We start from the raw sequence: 16,568 nt of genomic DNA on the forward strand, positions 1-16,568 counted from the left end.
TTTGGAGACCTGAATTCTAGTTCGTTCCTGGTTTTAGTGAAGAAAGTGCATCGCTGGCTGTGCTTGCTAACCACGATACTCACTTTCCAACCCCATTTCTATGCAGAGGTTTGTGTTAAATTCTGCTAGTGATTCTGTCTTTCCTGGTATGAATCAGTTGTTCTTGCAAACTAACCAGAGCATCTCGCATTAAAATTTTGTAACAATGAAAGAAAAAGGACTATAGTTATGAACCCTAGGTGTCTGAAATAGTGTAAACGTGAGCTTGGAGTAGTTGAGGAATAGTCCTTTGCCCCAATTCCTAGTTGATGGCTTTTTGTGCAGTTTTGGGAGGTAGAGGGGCAGCTGGTGATTAATTTAACTTTTACATCCTATCAAAGTCATCTTTATAACATCTTTTGTCTTTACTCTCCCAACACATGTTGTCTTTTAAATTTTTCCTGTGAAAGGAAATGGAGATGGAAATCAGAGATTGAAATAATTTAAGAAAAGGGGCTGGTGGGTCATCAAGACACCAAGTCCATACCTTTTGAGGACTTAAAAGAACTTTAATATAACCTGTGGCCCAACATTTGAATTTTTTCTTCTTTGTAATTTAAACTATGAAGCTGTATACCAGGCATGATTTAGCAATAGTGCATAGTTCCTGAAGCGATTCCACTATGTCACTAAGGTCAGGTAACTCTGGTTTCAGCTGTAGAAGAGAATCTCTAGAGTTATAATAAATTAGAATGTTAAAACATACTAGAAAACAATAGGAAAGTTCAATACTTGTGCTATTACATGCTACTGTACTGAATTATGAACATGAGGGTATTTTATAATTCTTTTTATTAAATAGGAACCAGTTACTCAATTTAAATGCATTAGAACAGGAGCACAATAGATACCTAGCTGCTGAAGTGTAAATGCTTTCTCTTAGCAAAACATGCACAAATATATTCTAGATGCAACACAGCAAAATCTGTTGTATAGTAATCCTATTCAAGAATACATTATGAGTAGACTGAATATAAACCTCCAAACAACCTTTGAAATCATCTTCTCCAAATCCCTCATTTCACAGAGGAAAATGAGGCTTGAAGCAGTGGAATTTTCTAATGTTACAAAGTTGCTTAACACAATTGATTACTTGAGCCCAATGCACTTTCCATTCCACAGTGTGACAGTAAAAAGTTACAACGAGGTAAGCAGTTTCTCAGTCCATTCTGGTTCTTCAGTACTTAACAAAGGACAAAGTCAGTCACAGCCAGGGTGCAGCCTCTGATGTTTGTTGAGAGCAGAACGATGCCTGAAGGCTTTTCCACAGTCACTACACCCAAAAGGTTTCTCTCCCGAGTGAACTCTCTGATGCTGAATGAGGCAGGTGCTCTGGCTGAAAGTCTTCCTGCACTCATTACAGTTGTACGGCTTCTCCCCAGTGTGAGTGTTCTGATGCTCAGTCAGGTGAGTGCTCCGGCTGAAGGCTTTGTCACATTCGTTACACTTATACGGCTTCTCTCCAGTGTGGATTCTTTCATGCTGAGTCAGATGGGAGCTCTGGCTAAACGCCTTTTCACATTTATTACACTGGTAGGGCTTTTCTTCTGTGTGAGTTTTTTGATGCTGAGCAAGAGATGAACAATGTCGAAAGGCTTTGCCACACTCACCACACTCATAAGGCTTTGCTCCCGTGTGAATTCTCTTATGCTGAGTCAGGTGTATGTTCTGGTTGAAGGCTCTCCCACATTCATTGCACTTGTATGGTCTTTCTCCAGTGTGTATTTTCCTATGCTGAATAAGGGATGAGCCGTAACTAAAGGTTTTCCCACATTCATGACACTGATAGGGTTTCTCACCAGTATGAATTCTTTCGTGTTTAGCAAGAGATGAACTCCGAATAAAGGCTTTCCCACATTCCTTACATTCGTAAGCTTTCTCTTGGGTATGAGTCTTCTGATGCTGATTGAGGTTTGAGAGGTAACTGAAAGCCTTCCCGCATTCACTGCATTCAAAAGGCTTCTCTCTGGTGTGGATTCGGCGGTGCTGGGTAAGGGATGAGCAGTAACTGAAGGCCTTCCCACATTCAGTGCATTTGTAAGGTTTTTCTCCAGTATGAATTTTCAGATGTTGAGCCAAGGATGACCAGTAACTAAAGGACTTTCCACACTCAGCACAATCGTAAGGTTTCTCCCCAGTGTGCGTTTTCTGATGTTGAGTGAGGTTTGAGTGCTGACTGAAGGCTTTCCCACATTCATTGCATTCGTATGGTTTCTCACCAGTGTGAATCATATGATGACGGATAAATGTTGAGGGCCCATTGAAGGCCTTCCCACATTCATTACACTTATAGGTTTTCTCTCCAGTATGGATTTTTTGATGCTGAGTAAGGTGAGTGCTCCTTGTGAAGGTTTTATCACACTCAGCACATTTAAATGGTTTTTCTCCTGTATGGATTTTCTGATGTTCCATAAAGTGGCCTCTCTGGCTAAAGGCTTTTCCACATTCATTACAAGTATATGGTTTCTCACCAGTATGAATTCTATGATGCTGAACCAGATGGGTCCTCTGACTAAAGGCTTTCCCACATTCATCACATTTATAGGGTTTTTCTCCCGTATGAATTCTTTGATGTTGAGTAAGAGATGGGCCCTCAATGAAGCCTTTTCCACATTGGTCACATTTATATGGTTTATCTCCAGTATGAATTCTTTGATGGTTTATAAGGTTTTCGCTCCTGCTAAAGGCTTTCTCGCATTCATTGCACTTGTAAGGTTTTTCTCCAGTATGTGTTCTCTGATGGCGAATAAGCGCCGAACAATAACTAAAAGCTTTCCCACACTCATTGCACTTACAAGATTTCTCTTTTTTAACTGGTTTTAAATTCTGTTTGATGCTTGTTTTAGTAGCAGTCTCTTTTGGAGATACGTCCTGTTGTGGTACTAGGTTTGAACTAATATTGCTGCTTTTTTCAAAGTCATGATTTACATGGTCTTTCTCCAAATGTGGTATTGTTTTCTCGGTTATTTTTATTTGCTTTGGCAATGTCTGTTCATTTGCCTGCTGCCTCTCTAGACTTTCTTTAGATAACCATGCTTCTGAGGAGTTAGAACTCCAAGACTCATCACTTTTGTATTTTTCTACTACTGCCTCTGGAGATGGCTCTGGGACTGATAAGTTATTTTCTGGTCTTGTTTCCCAGTCTGAAAGAAAAAATAATGCCAGTATTCTCTGAATAGAGGGGTAAAAAACAAACAGTACATAAACTGCTATTTTGGAAATGACCTAATGAAATTAAATTTAAAGCCCTCAGGATATTCTGAGGATTTTCAAAAATAGCCCTATTATTTGAGGAGAAATTTGGAAGGAGCTAAGAATGATATATAAATAAAATATAAAAATAGTAAGCCAATATCTAATTCAGTTTTTTAAAAAATATATTTTTATTGATATCAGAGAGGAATGAAGAGAGAAAGGGAGAGAGAAAAATCTATGATGAGAGAGAATCATGGATTGGCTGCCTCCTGCAAGTCCCCCACTGGGGATCGAGCCCACAACCTGGGCACATCGAACCTGGGACCTTTCAGTTTGCAGGCCAACGCTCTATCCACTGAGCCAAACCAGCTAGGGGTAATTCAGTTTTATATATCATCTCTAAGAACTCATAAGTAAACTCCATTTAAGGAAATTGTTAATTTAATGAGTGACAGAGAGATGACTAAGAAGAGACCACATAGATTAAGAGGAGGTAGTCTGAAATGAGATTTCTCACCAATGAACAACAACACAGAAATCTAAGAACTCTGATGTCAAGACAGAACAAATAAAAAAGACCTGGCTTAGGCTGCATGGATTCTGGCCTGGAACACCGAAGTAACAGTCATTTCACTGCTAAAAATGGGAAAGTTGTAAATAGTAGAGGAAATAATTTAAGGGGGAGGGAAGGACAATAGTTTGACTCGAGGTGTTCTGAGAATTACGAACAGAAATGGAGACTATAGTATTTGTAGGGGTGGAAGACACCAAAAGAAGCAGAATAACCAAAATATTGAAATATAGGTTAGGAAAAATCAACTCAAAAAATAAAGGAAAACAATAGCTGAAGCCATATGTATGTAAGAAAAGAACACAGGTGAGTGTGTAGGGTAACGGGATGAATAAAATATACTAATGAAAGAAGGCAGTTTATTAGCAAATAAAACAACAGATGAAACAAAAAGAGAAGTACATTATCAGGAAGTAGTTACACTACTGTACGTTCTACTCTGGGGGTTAGGGTGTGTTTGTCAAGTCCCCAGAAAAGAAAGATGACACGTAAATGCAGCAGGGCAGTCAATGTTAGCCGGTTCAGTCAAGAATAAAGACTGTGTTGGCCCTGACCCGAGTGGCTCAGTTGGTCAAGCATTGTCTCATGCACCTAGAGGTCACCAGTTTGATTCCAGTCAGGGCACATGCCCAGGTTGCAGGCTCAACCCCCAGTAGTGGGAGTGTAGGAAGCAGCCGATTGATATTCTCACACCCATGTTTCTCTCGCTCCCTTCCTCTCTCTCTAATACCAATAAGATTTTAAAAAGAGGCTGTGTTTAAAAAATCTGGTAACACGAGGGTATAGCAGGCTGAACCCGAGCTGCCAGCCCAGCCACTGACTATCACTGTCATCCCTGCAAGCTCAAGCAGTGAGGCCGACCACACCTGGCACCGTGGGGCGTGGTGCCGCCTATGTGACAGCAGCAGGTTCAGAACAGCTTCCCAAGCAGGGACCGAACAATCAGAGCAACTCAGGCTTTGGGAAACAGCCATCAACGGAGGTGACACTAAGAAAGATATTTGTACAGCAGATGGCCATGAAGCTGACCTCACCTCCTAGAAGTACTTCACAGTGAAGGACTGGAGACCATGGCATCTGATGCTACTGAAGGAGAAGAGGCCCAGGCGGAGGAAGCGGCTGATCTCCAGCCCTGGCTGGAATTCCAGTTGAAGACAACAAACTGTGACCTATGCTATCCACACGGCCATGATTCTACATAAGCAACAGTTACCAGAATATCAGGGGTGGGATAGGAATGAAGGACTGGAGAAAGTCCCAGAAGGCCAGACTGAACAGCACCACAGGGATTGCACAAAGCCATTTCCACTTCACCACATGGAAAGCCTGTGGGCACGGAGTGATCATTGAGGGTGTTGACAACCAGCAGCTAAGGAACACCATGGGCCAGTGAGAAAGACTACACTGATCAGAGTATGATCATGACTCTGCAGGCGCCAGGTCACGAGGCAGCCTAGAAAGGACGTCAAGAAAGAGGGTAAGAAAAGCCATGCAGACAGGGCCTAGGGCCAGTGCCCGCCTCCGTGCAGGTACCATCACAACTTCAATTAGCTGTACAGATGCCTGCAGAACTATAAACCAAGTTGTAGACATGAAAGCATCCAAGTCACCAGCTAAGGATAAGTCTGCCCAAATGCTGAAGAGGGCAGGACCAGGGGCAAGCTTGCCAAGACTGTCGTCAGTGGCTCACTTCCAGCAACAAACAGTGAACAAGAGACTGGAACTAAATACTCCAAGGGATTGTCTTCTGCCCACCGGAATTATCTACATTATCTGTGTGCAACATGCGTGTATTATTTTTTTACCTAAATATAATCCCCTTTTGGTAATGACTAAAGCATTAAAAAAACACTAGGACTTTTTTCAATACCTTTTAAAGTATTTTTAAATTGTTCTATATGTGCTCAAGTTGGGATTTTTAAAGACTTTTTAAAAAATATTTTTTAATGATTTCAGAGAGGAAGAGTGAGGTTGAGAGAGATAAAACATCAATGAGAGAGAATCATTGATTAGCTGCCTCCTGCATGCCCCCTACTAGGGATTGGGATTGAGCCTGCAACCGGGGCATGTGCCCTTGACCAGAATCAAACCCGGGACCCTTCAGTCTGCAGGCCCGACGCTCTATCCACTGAGCCAAACCAGCTAGGGCTAAAGACTTTGTTTTTAATTCATAATAAAACTTGGAGCTGAAACCGGTTTGGCTCAGTGGATAGAGCATCGGCCTGTGGATTGAAGGGTCCTAGGTTCGATTCCGGTCAAGGGCATGTACCTTGGTTGCGGGCACATCCCCAGTAGGGGGTGTGCAGGAGGCAGCTGATCGATGTTTCTCTCTCATCGATGTTTCTAACTCTCTATCCTTCTCCCTTCCTCTCTGTAAAAAATCAATAAAATATATTTAAAAAAAAAAAAAACTTGGAAGAAGGGGATTGGGTAGAAGTGGAGGAGAGTACAGGGAGCATAAATGACAGGAAAAAATTTTTTTGAATACACACACCAAAGACAAAAAAAACAACACAAAAGTTAATAAGTCTCTTATTTAAAAATATGTGTTTTCTAAATTGCATTCCATGAAACCATATTCTAATATAAAGTTTATAAAGTTGCAGTGTGGAAAAGGATTCATGACTGGGGGAGGAGAAATGTTATATTCTATGCAACTCTGTTGGAAATTCATAATGCCCAGCTGCATATTTTAAAACTATATGAATGGTCCTCCAGTAATTAACTTGCTAAAATTTAAGCTAATCAGCACTTTCCAAATTTGAACATGGCATGATTTTTTTCCTCCATAAAAAAGAACCTCTGGTGGGTGGGTGGGAAGAGAGTAAGCTCCCAAAGAACGTGTATGCATATATGCGCAACCCATGGACACAGACAATAGTGTGGGAAAGGCCTGGGGTGGGGGACACGTGAATGAGGGGAAAGAGGACATTTGTAATACTTTCAACAATAAAGATTAACAACAACAAAAAGAACCCCCACCCCTGCCTCATTCTCTCTGGTGTTCTCCCTTACCTAGAGTGACTAAGTTTGTACATTTTCCAGGATCTGGTCTTTGAAGAGGTCTCTCTGTGCAGTTTGGGAATTAATGCTTTATAAGAAAGTATAATTTCAAGGACAGTCTGGTAAAGTGACAGAATCAGAAGCTGATATTAAGAAAGGTATTCATCACTATTGCAGAGTGTGGATGGGAAAGCAGGGGAGCAGACTGGCTGGTAGCCAAGTAGATTAACCATGTTGAATGAAAGCACTTGGAACTTAAGGTTACCTTCTTCTGATTGAAGGTACCAATGATACAGCCAGTAACCCCAAAGAAAACTGTAAGGGCTGGAAAGTGAAGTGATGGTTATGAACTGAGGTTCCCAAAGGAGATGGGAAAAGATGGAATCCAGAACTAGTTAAGAGGTTACCTGTACAAAAACAAAGGCTGAAACCGGTGTGGCTCAGTGGATAGAGCGTCGGCCTGCGGACGGAAAGGTCCCAGGTTCGATTCCGGTCAAGGCCATGTACATTGGTTGCGGGCACGTCTCCAGTAGGAGGTGTGCAGGAGGCAGCTGATCGATGTTTCTCTCTATCCCTCTCCCTTCCTCTCTGTAAAAAATCAATAAAATATATTTTAAAAAAAAGATTAAAAAAAAAAAGGCAGGAAGGGTACCCTCTCTGAGGAGTATAAAAATAGAATATGTGTTGAGATAGTGTCTTGACAAAGCATAAGGGAGTCCAGGTGGCATCCCATTTCTCCACAAGAAGCAAGTACATCCACATTTCAGACATGAAATCCTCTTGTCAGGCTGGTGGTTGGGTTATGACATTCCTCTCCAGGACCCTTACTTACCTCGAGAGCCACCCACTGGAATGCCTGGCTCCACAGTCCACGGCTCCGTCCCTTGCTCCAACTGGGAAATCACAGCAGGTTTGGAAACCTGGAGTCCTGCTCATGAGGAAGAAAACAGAAGACAGGTGCCTGTCTGCAGTAAGGGAAAGTGCCGAGTCAGAAGTCCTTCTCACCGCTTTGTGTCACGAGGAAAGGACACACAGGACCGATCCGACAGGAATGAAGGTATATCAAGCGTCAGTCACAAATTCCCTGACACGGTATAATCTGGGAACTGATTTGGGTTCAGAAAAATTATTAGTCTGTCCTACTTGCTAGGAGAGAGAAAGCTGTTCAAAGCCTTTCAAAATTAGGAATCCTTGGTTCCTTAACTTAAAGGCAAAATTCACCTAAGTACAAGATAACCCCTTCCTCCTTTATACCCCCAGATAGTAACTCAGAGACATCATCCTTACCTATAGAGACCAGGTGTGTATAATTTTCCAATGTCACATCCCTGAATAAATCTCTCTGTACAGGATCCAGCTGTTTCCATTCTTCCTGGGTAAAGTCCACCACCACATCCTTGAAGGTCACTGATTCCTGAAATACCAAACACATTTCCGCTGGGCCACAAAGCATTTACCTAGGAAAGGGGTAAAGTTAGCAATACTGACAGAGTAAGGCAAGCCATGGGCTCTCTGAGAAATGATTCTGATATTTCCTCCTTTGTAAAATGAATAAGAAAACATAAACCAAAAGGTTGGGAGTTCTATTCCCGGTCAGGACACATAACCACGTTGCAGATTCCATCCCTGGTTGGGGCATGTATGGAAGGCAACCAATTGATGTTTCTCTCACATAGATGTTCCTTTTTCTCCCTAAATTCAGTAAAATATATCCTCTGGTCAGGGTAAAAAAAACAAAACAATTAATGGTTCACAAATGATCTATAAAATAAAGCTTTCAACTTCTTATCTAGACATTCATGACCTTTCATATTCCAACCTTGTTCAACCATTTGTTTACTGTTTGCCAAAATAAATCATCTCCTCCAGTTTTTTATGAATCCTGTATAACACCAGCTAATTCTTATCTGTTAACTTTTGTTCATAATCTTTATCCATACTCAGAATCTACCTCCATTCTCCGACCTTATTTGTCCAAATACCCACCTACATCTTATTCATTCTCTATTTTCCACAGCATTCATTTTGCCTTTTAAATATTTACTCGCCACAATGAAGCATGCCAAACTACTAATAAACAAGTGGTAAATGCATTAGTTAAGCTGGAGAGGCAGAACTAGGAAGAACATCAGATGGTAGCCCAGAATAAAACACAACATTGGTTAATAAATATACCCCCCACAGCAAAAGAATATATGATCCCACTCTAAGGGCTGAAATGGCAATTCAGGAAATCCCAACTTACCTGAAACGTGGCTGATGGAAGTACAGTATGTCCCCCTTGGAAAAGGGCAGATACTGGAGAGGGCAGATCTAGGTGAGGAAGAAGAAACCAGTGAATCCTGTCCATCATAGCTGCCCCCAGCAATTTGTAAAGTCCACTTATTTTTCTATTTGAAAATAACAGAAATTGTGCCATTTCCTTTAATTCAAATTCACAGAATCCAAAGAAGAATCAAGATAATTGCTGACTAGGGCCCTGATACTCTCATTGGTAGCTTGAGAAGGTAAATCATTACTTTAAGATTAACGATTTTGTCTCTAGATACTTACAGCCATATGGATCATACAACTCAATCTATGTTCCTGTTAAGTGAGGCAAAATATTTCTACTGCTTCCTCTGTTATTTAAAAAATATGAATAGCGGCCGGGGTCGGTGAAGAATCTCAAGATGGCTGGGCGAAAACTTGCTCTAAAAACCATTGACTGGGTAGCTTTTGGGGAGATCATACCCCGAAACCAGAAGGCCATTGCTAACACCCTGAAATCCTGGAATGAGACCCTCAGCTCCAGGTTGGCTACTCTACCTGAGAAACCACCTGCTATTGACTGGGCTTACTACAAGGCCAATGTAGCCAAGGCCGGCTTAGTAGATGACTTCGAGAAGAAGTTTAATGCCCTGAAGGTGCCTGTGCCAGAGGATAAGTACAGTGCCCTGGTGGATGCTGAAGAAAAAGAAGATGTGAAAATTTGTGCTGAGTTTGTGTCTCTCTCAAAGTCCAGGATTGAGCAATACGAGAAAGAGCTGGAGAAGATAAAGAACATAATTCCATTTGACCAGATGACCCTTGAGGATTTGAATGAAGCCTTCCCAGAAACCAAATTAGACAAGAAGAAGTATCCCTACTGGCCTCACAAGCCAATAGAGAGTTTGTAAATCTGAGTCTGAGAGGAAGCTGTGGTCCTTGTATGATGAACTCTGGACATTAAAAATAATCAGATGGCAAAAAAAAATAAATAAATAAAAAATAAAAAAATAAAATAAATAAAAAAATATGAATAGCCCTGACTGGTTTGGCTCAGTGGATAGAGCGTCGACCTGGGCACTAAGGGTCCCAGGTTCGATTCCAGTCAAGGGCATGTACCTTGGTTGCAGGCACATCCCCAGTAGGGGGTGTGCAGGAGGCAGCTGATTGATGTTTCTCTCTCATCGATGTTTCTAACTCTCTATCCTTCTCCCTTCCTCTCTGAAAAAAAATTAATAAAATATATATAATATATATATATGAATAATCAGACTACTTTCCAAAGGTCTTCACAGGCCTTTTGAAACTTTGCTATTAATGCAAATTAAATGTCAGAGCGGTGTATACTACTTACACTCCTTACAAGAATGTCTAAAGCTAAATGGACGTGGTCAATACAACTGCTGGCATCAGGGCAGGGACTCGGGGGCCGCTTTCTCCCAGATGGCAGTGCTCGCAGGGGTCACTGTTCCTGTGCTGGGACCTCCCCCACTGCAGAGCTGACTGGCAGCCATAGCTGAGTTTCCATCAGCATGGTGCACACTATTCACTCTACCCTGGTGATTCCCTGAGACCCCGCCCCATCCAATTTGCAGCCCCACCCAAGCTGTTTGCAGTGCCTTTTCCATATGAATGGCCTGTCCTGGCTCAGGCTTCAGACTTTTAAAACATCTCTTAAACAAGCAGCAGCTGGCATGAGCATATGCCAAATCTATCAATAAGAGGCCCAAGCACCAGCCTGCCTTGCTTCACAGCTGGGCCTCACCTGGGCACTTCTAAGCCCAAAACAAATAGCACCCACCTGGTGATCTCTCTGGGGCTCCTGCTGGGTGGCCCCAGGCGGTGACTGACTTTGCACCTCCAGGGAGGCCCCAGAACCAGTGGACAGCTTCAGACCATAGCAGATTACAACTCTACACGTCCACAAGCGACACACTCAAGGGGCAGACCCGGTGAGCACCAAAGCCCCACTGAAGCAAGTCCTGCCCCATAAGGGTGTTTCCTGCACAGCAGCTCTCCCACTGTAGGCACAGCTGGTCCTCATTGCCAACTGGCTTGCAGGTCAATTCCTCCCAGTGACACCAACAGCAATCAAGGCTCAACTACAAGACTGTGCACACAGCCCACCCAGGGGAGCACCTAGAGTGCCCAGCTCAGGTGACTGAGGAGGCTGACCTACTGGGCCCTACAGGACACCTACTACCAAGGCCACTCTACCAAGTCCAGGAGACATAGCAGCTCCATGCAGGGGGCGTGGAGGAGGCAGCTGCTCAATGATCCTCATCATTGATGCTTCTCTCTCCTTCTCCCGTCCTCTCTGAAATTATTTATATATATAAAGAATTGAGACAAAGAATTGAGACAAATATAAGGTATAGCTCAACCTACATAAATAATATAAATAATGTTAAGACTTCTAATGATATTAAAGAAATGCAAGAAAATGACTATAATAATAGGTTAAACCAAACCTGACTGCATAGCCATACCTAAAGAATGTAAAGACAGTGACAATGCAGAGGGAAGTCTAAAGGGACATGTCACAGAGCTCTTTGCTTATCCTGACCTGCTTGGTGACATGTAGGAAGAAATAGAAGGAATATGCAATAAATCTGCTAGTTACATAAAGTTGGAAAAAAGAGTTAAAACAATGAGTAACTAAATTAAGATTCTTAACTATTTGGACAAGCTGGAGCTCTTGGCCAAAATATTAAATAATCATAAATGTGAAGTCCTGGCATTAGGGATAAAAAAACAATTCTATTACACAAAGTTCACTGTAAGTTATGTAAAAATGATCTAGGGTTTACAGCATAATATTGCTAATTTTTAAAATACAATCTGATACTAAACCACAGAAGTATAATCCAAATTGAAAGTAGTACATTATACTTTTAGTATTTTTGAAAGCACATCCACTGAACTATGTTTCATTTTTTTAAATATATATATATATATATTTATTGATTTCAGAGAGGAAAGGAAAGGGAGAAAGGAAATAGAAGCATCAATGAGGAGAGAGAATCATTGACTGGCTGCCTCCTGCACATCCCCTACTGGGGATCGAGAAGCAACCCAGGCATGTGCCCTTGACTAGAATTGAACCTGGGGGACCCTCCAGTCCACAGGCTGACACTCTATCCACTGAGCCAAACTAGCTAGGGCTCATTTTTAAGAAGCTTGCTGTCACTGCATTAGAGTTTCAGAGAAGAGATCTTGATATCCTATATAATAAAAAGGCAATATGCAAATTGACCCTCATGCTATCGCACAAGATGGTCACCCCCATGTGGTCAAAGATGGCTGCCACAAGATGGCCGGTAGGGGAGGGTAGTTGTGGGTGATCAGGCCAGCAGGGGAGGGCAGTTGGGGGGGCCCAGGCCTCCAGGGGAGGGCAGCTGGGGGCGACCGGGCCAGCAGGGAAGGGCAGTTGGGGGCAATCGGGCCAGCAGGGGCGGGCAGTTGGGGGCAACTGGGCCAGCAAGGGAGTGGTTAGCGGGTGATCAGGCTGGCAGGCAGGCGAGCGGTTGGGAGCCAGCAGTCCCGGATTGTGAGAGGGATGTCCGACTGCCAGACATCCCCCAAGGGGTCCCAGATTGGAGAGGGTGCACGATGGGCTGAGGGACAACTCCCCCCCCCCCCAGTGCATGAATTTTGTGCACTGGGCCTCTAGTATCACATGAACAAGCATCAAAGGAACGGAGGCTATTCTGCTTAGAAAGAATTTGTGAACAGGAGTTCTAACAGCTGATTTGACGTATGTGAAGGAGCAGTGTGAGCGTGAAAACAGGTTTGGCTTTGGGGACTCCAAGAACTAAGATCAATGCAGAAGGGAAGGAACAGGCACTTCTGTCTAACATAAGGGATTAAAAAAGAGAGATGAGGGAAAAGTCCACACAAAATGGAGAGTTTAATGCCACACTCCTACAGGCATCGGCCCGGATGGCCATCTCCCAACAATTTGTTAAAAAATGGTTTCTTGCACTGAAAGAATGATTGCCAAGATTTTTTTTCTGACTTCAAGATTACCATTCTGACCTATAATAATGAAAGCGTAATATGCTAATTAGACCTGACATCCTTCCGGAGGAGTTTCTGGACAAAGCTGGGGCTGTGAGGGAAGCCTGGTCCTGGGTGCCAGAGGGAAGCCGGTGCCGGCAGCCGGGGAAAGAAGGCCTACCCTTGCACGAATTTCGTGCATCGGGCTTCTAGTATTTAATAAATATGTCATGTGAGGATCACAGACATTCTGCATCATTCCTCCTTGTCATTCCCCATTCCCCAATCCCCAACTCTTCCTCCAAGTCTCTCCCTGCAGTGTAAATCACTCTCTTTCCTTGATTCTTAAATACTAGTGACCCGGTGTACGAAATTCATGCACATTAAAAGGGGATTAATTAATTTAATATTGCTATTTGCCCTTTTTCTATAATAGAAATGTCAGAGATGAAAGAAAATTAGTAAAATGTATATGAAAACCTTCCTCCTGTCAGATTCTGGGGCACACCACAGGACCCAGAGTCAAGTCCCTGCCCACCCACATGCACCTCAAAATCGCATGAGACCCAGACCCAGCTGCCCACCCCCCCATTGGGCTAGATCCAGACCCGCCCAGTCCCACCCTTGTCAAGCCCTGCCGGCCTCAGGTCCCTTGCCCAGCACCAGGACGGAAGCCCACCTTGAGGTCCCCCATCAAGCCCTGCTGGGTGGGGGGCATGGCCTCAGGTCCCCTGGCCTGGCACTGGGGCAGGGGGTTGGGCCTGAGGTCCCCCAGCCTGACCCCAGAGGGGGGAGCACAGCCTGAGGACCCTTGTCAAGCCCCAGGAGGGGGAGGGCGTAGCCTCAGGTCCCTGCTGATTGCTCTTTAAGGCTCCTTAGGGGAACTTGGCCTCAGCTGTGGGTGCAGCCATCTTTGTGACGAAGTGATGGTCAATTAGCATATTCCCTCTTTATTGATAGGATAAGGTTTCCTCCTTCTGCCTCTTCCAGCTGACAAGTACTGAACGAGTATTCGATCTTCAAGTTATGACTGTTCTTTTGCCTCCATTATCACGCTCCCTGCCCCCCTCCGTGGTCCCCACTACCTTCCATCTCAGGAGCTCATCCCGTTCCTCTGGAACCCGGTCGCCAGGGTTTCCCAAGCAGTGTCCCTCCAGTGGGTCCTCCGTCTGGGGCTCAGATGTCCAGACAGAACTCTGAACCTTCACATGCGCTCAGAATGGCTGGCCTGGGAGACACGGGGAGGGTCAGCGGCATGCGTCACAGTCAAACCCCCGAGTTTTGCGTAGTGGCCAGGAGGTCCTTGGAAAGGGAAGTGCCGGCAGGGCACTCCCGCTGAGCAAAGCAGGCAGCTCGGTACGCAGGTGCAGCCCAGGACTAAGAACACCCTCGGTGCCTCCCCGGGAATCTGGCCAGAGGCGCCCCCAGGACTCCCCTTACCTTCGGACCCCGCGGGCTGGGATTGGGAACACACACCTGTTGCGGGGCAGAAAGCTGGCAGGTGGCCCAGCGGGGTGGGGCCCAGCTCCGTGCTTCCTCCCCGAGCGGAACAAAAGAACAAAGCCGTCCGCGGGATCAGGGCGGAACCGCCCGCGCTCAAGCTGAAGCTGAAGCTGAAGGCGGCGTGGGGCGCCCCCTTCCAGGACTCCCCAGCTCCCTCCGCTGAGGCCTGTCCAAGCAAGGCGAGCAGGGTGACGTCACGCGTCCGGAGAGCTGGCGGTTGCCATGGTGATACCTGCGCTTTCCTCCAAAGCGATCCCACAGCTCCGATCGCTGGTTCAGAAGCGCCGGGAGGATTCCCAAACCTGGAGCGGCTAGATTTGCCCAGCGCCTACCTCCGTCCCGGTCTACAGTGGCTCCAACGGCCACTTCCGGTCGTCTGGAGAGAGCCCGCCCCCGTTCGAGGGTGCGTTCAAGCGCTGGTGGACACATTGGACTACGATTTCCAGAATGCTCCACGCGCTGGCGCAGGACTACGATCCCCAGGATGCTCCGCGCACTGACCCATTTCCCAGTAGCCTCGCCACCTGGTTAAGACCCCGTCCCGCCCGCCTGCCTATCATTTGCCCTGAACCGTTCAGGTGGAGGTGTGCATTGGAGCTCGGACTCTGGAGTTTGTGGATCGGACAGATCATAAGGAATACACATTTTCACGCATATAATTTTAAAAAGAAAACATTTCGCCGTGCATTAAGTACTTTTATGACCTGTCCTGCACTCTGTTCAGTGTTCTATTCCTTTGTTTAAAAAGTCTGGACCTGACCCACTCTTGCTTTTATGACTCCCAAATGTGTCGTAACCCATATTTTTTAAAATGCTGAAGGAATCGGGAGGCGGCGTCACCGTGTTTGGCCCGACTGCAGTGCAGTGGGACGTCAGTAGGTTTTTGTATTTTTAAATACGTGGCCTACTCATTGCACTGCGCTTGTCTGCGTCCACAGCACTTGGACAGGGGCCAAAATCAAGTGACTCAACCAACCTGCTGGTTGACAGAATTTAACTCGGAGATCCTAATAGTAAATGGACACAAAGTTGCAGTCAAGGAAAGGAAACAATATCTAGAAGTCTCTTAAGAGTAGATTTCCGGGCGGGGGCGGGGGGGGGGAGGGGGGATCTGTAGGAACTAGAAAATGTAAAGAAACAATTTGGTATTCTCAAGAGATTGCAAGAAAACATGGCATAAATGAAACTCGAAAGAAAGCTGTGAGAGAACACTTGAAATAAAAAGACACGAAGTGAAAAGGAATACAGACATAGCAAACATTTAAAATGCAGCAACATAAAGTTATACTGGAGAAGAACTGATGCTGTGGCAAAGTGAATCAGTTGTGTGTGGGATATTCTTTTAAAGCTCTTCCATGAATGGAAAGAAAACGATGGATGATAAAGGACAGGAAGGAGCACCAAGGTGTGGACAGTTGGCCACCAGGAAGAGACCCCGTGAAGTCAGCTATCATTTAACTCTGTGTGTGCCAGGCAGAGTGCATTCCATCTGTTTATTTAATTCTTGAAACAACCTAATGAAGTTATCTCTGTATTATTGTTTCTGCTTTACAACAAAGGACACGGAGGCACAGGTAAGTGGAATAACCTGCCCGAGGCCGCATAGCCAGTAACTGGGGAAGCGAGGACTTCAATTTAGTAATTGGGTCCCAAACTCTCACTTTCAGTCTCTCTAACAATAGACTCCCTCACAAAGAGGTGAGCAGTTTTCTGAGTTTAAGAAACATCAATCAACCAATGAATGAATGCATAATAAGTAGAACAACAAATCCATGTTTCTCTTTTTAACATTAATAGATAAAGGCTGGGGAGCACAGCAGCAGTGGTGGGAGTGGGCCTAAGCCGTCAGTTGGACATCCCCTGAGGGCTCCTGGACTGAAAAGGGCACAGGCCGGGCTGAGGGACCACCCCCCAGTGCACGAATGTCATGCACCGGGCCTCTAGTTCATGTATAATGTACCTTTCAGTGACAGCAAAAGTATTACTGATGGATTTTTAAAAAAGGAAAATA

At 44.7% G+C, this 16,568-nt stretch overlaps 2 protein-coding genes across 6 annotated transcripts; one reads left to right on the forward strand and one right to left on the reverse strand.

Annotated features, from left to right (window-relative positions):
* Window positions 1-596: 596 nt before the first annotated feature.
* ZNF184 (zinc finger protein 184) lies at window positions 597-14,935 on the reverse strand. Of its 5 annotated transcripts, none has more exons than XM_080649412.1 (6): window positions 14,531-14,935; window positions 14,140-14,282; window positions 9,054-9,121; window positions 8,096-8,222; window positions 7,641-7,736; window positions 597-3,182 (listed from the first exon to the last, which is right to left on the reverse strand). In XM_080649412.1, exons 2-6 carry the CDS (start codon window positions 14,144-14,146, stop codon window positions 1,240-1,242), a joined length of 2,241 nt encoding a protein of 746 aa, XP_080505538.1. In that variant the 5' UTR covers window positions 14,147-14,282; window positions 14,531-14,935; the 3' UTR covers window positions 597-1,239. The 5 variants fall into 5 exon arrangements, with proteins under 5 accessions (XP_080505538.1, XP_080505536.1, XP_080505537.1 ...); XM_080649410.1 differs by having other exon boundaries at window positions 7,641-7,739; XM_080649411.1 differs by having other exon boundaries at window positions 7,641-7,739; window positions 14,790-14,931.
* On the forward strand, window positions 9,459-10,029 carry LOC308237441 (ATP synthase subunit d, mitochondrial-like). Its single transcript, XM_080648123.1, has one exon. It carries the CDS (start codon window positions 9,481-9,483, stop codon window positions 9,964-9,966), a length of 486 nt encoding a protein of 161 aa, XP_080504249.1. The 5' UTR covers window positions 9,459-9,480; the 3' UTR covers window positions 9,967-10,029.
* Window positions 14,936-16,568: the final 1,633 nt, after the last annotated feature.

Source organism: Plecotus auritus, assembly GCF_963455305.1.
Source record: "Plecotus auritus genome assembly, chromosome: 12".
Taxonomy (NCBI): Eukaryota; Metazoa; Chordata; class Mammalia; order Chiroptera; family Vespertilionidae; genus Plecotus; species Plecotus auritus.

Bases quoted from the DNA above. Each gene is read 5' to 3' on its own strand.
- LOC308237441 (XM_080648123.1), top strand. From the start codon at position 9,481: ATGGCTGGGCGAAAACTTGCTCTAAAAACCATTGACTGGGTAGCTTTT.
- ZNF184 (XM_080649410.1), bottom strand. The intron at 8,223-9,053 runs GTAAGTTGGGAT...TTGGTATTTCAG, and splicing joins TTCCATCAGCCACGTTTCAG to GAATCAGTGACCTTCAAGGA. The intron at 7,740-8,095 runs GTAAGGATGATG...CTTCCTCATGAG, and splicing joins TACACACCTGGTCTCTATAG to CAGGACTCCAGGTTTCCAAA.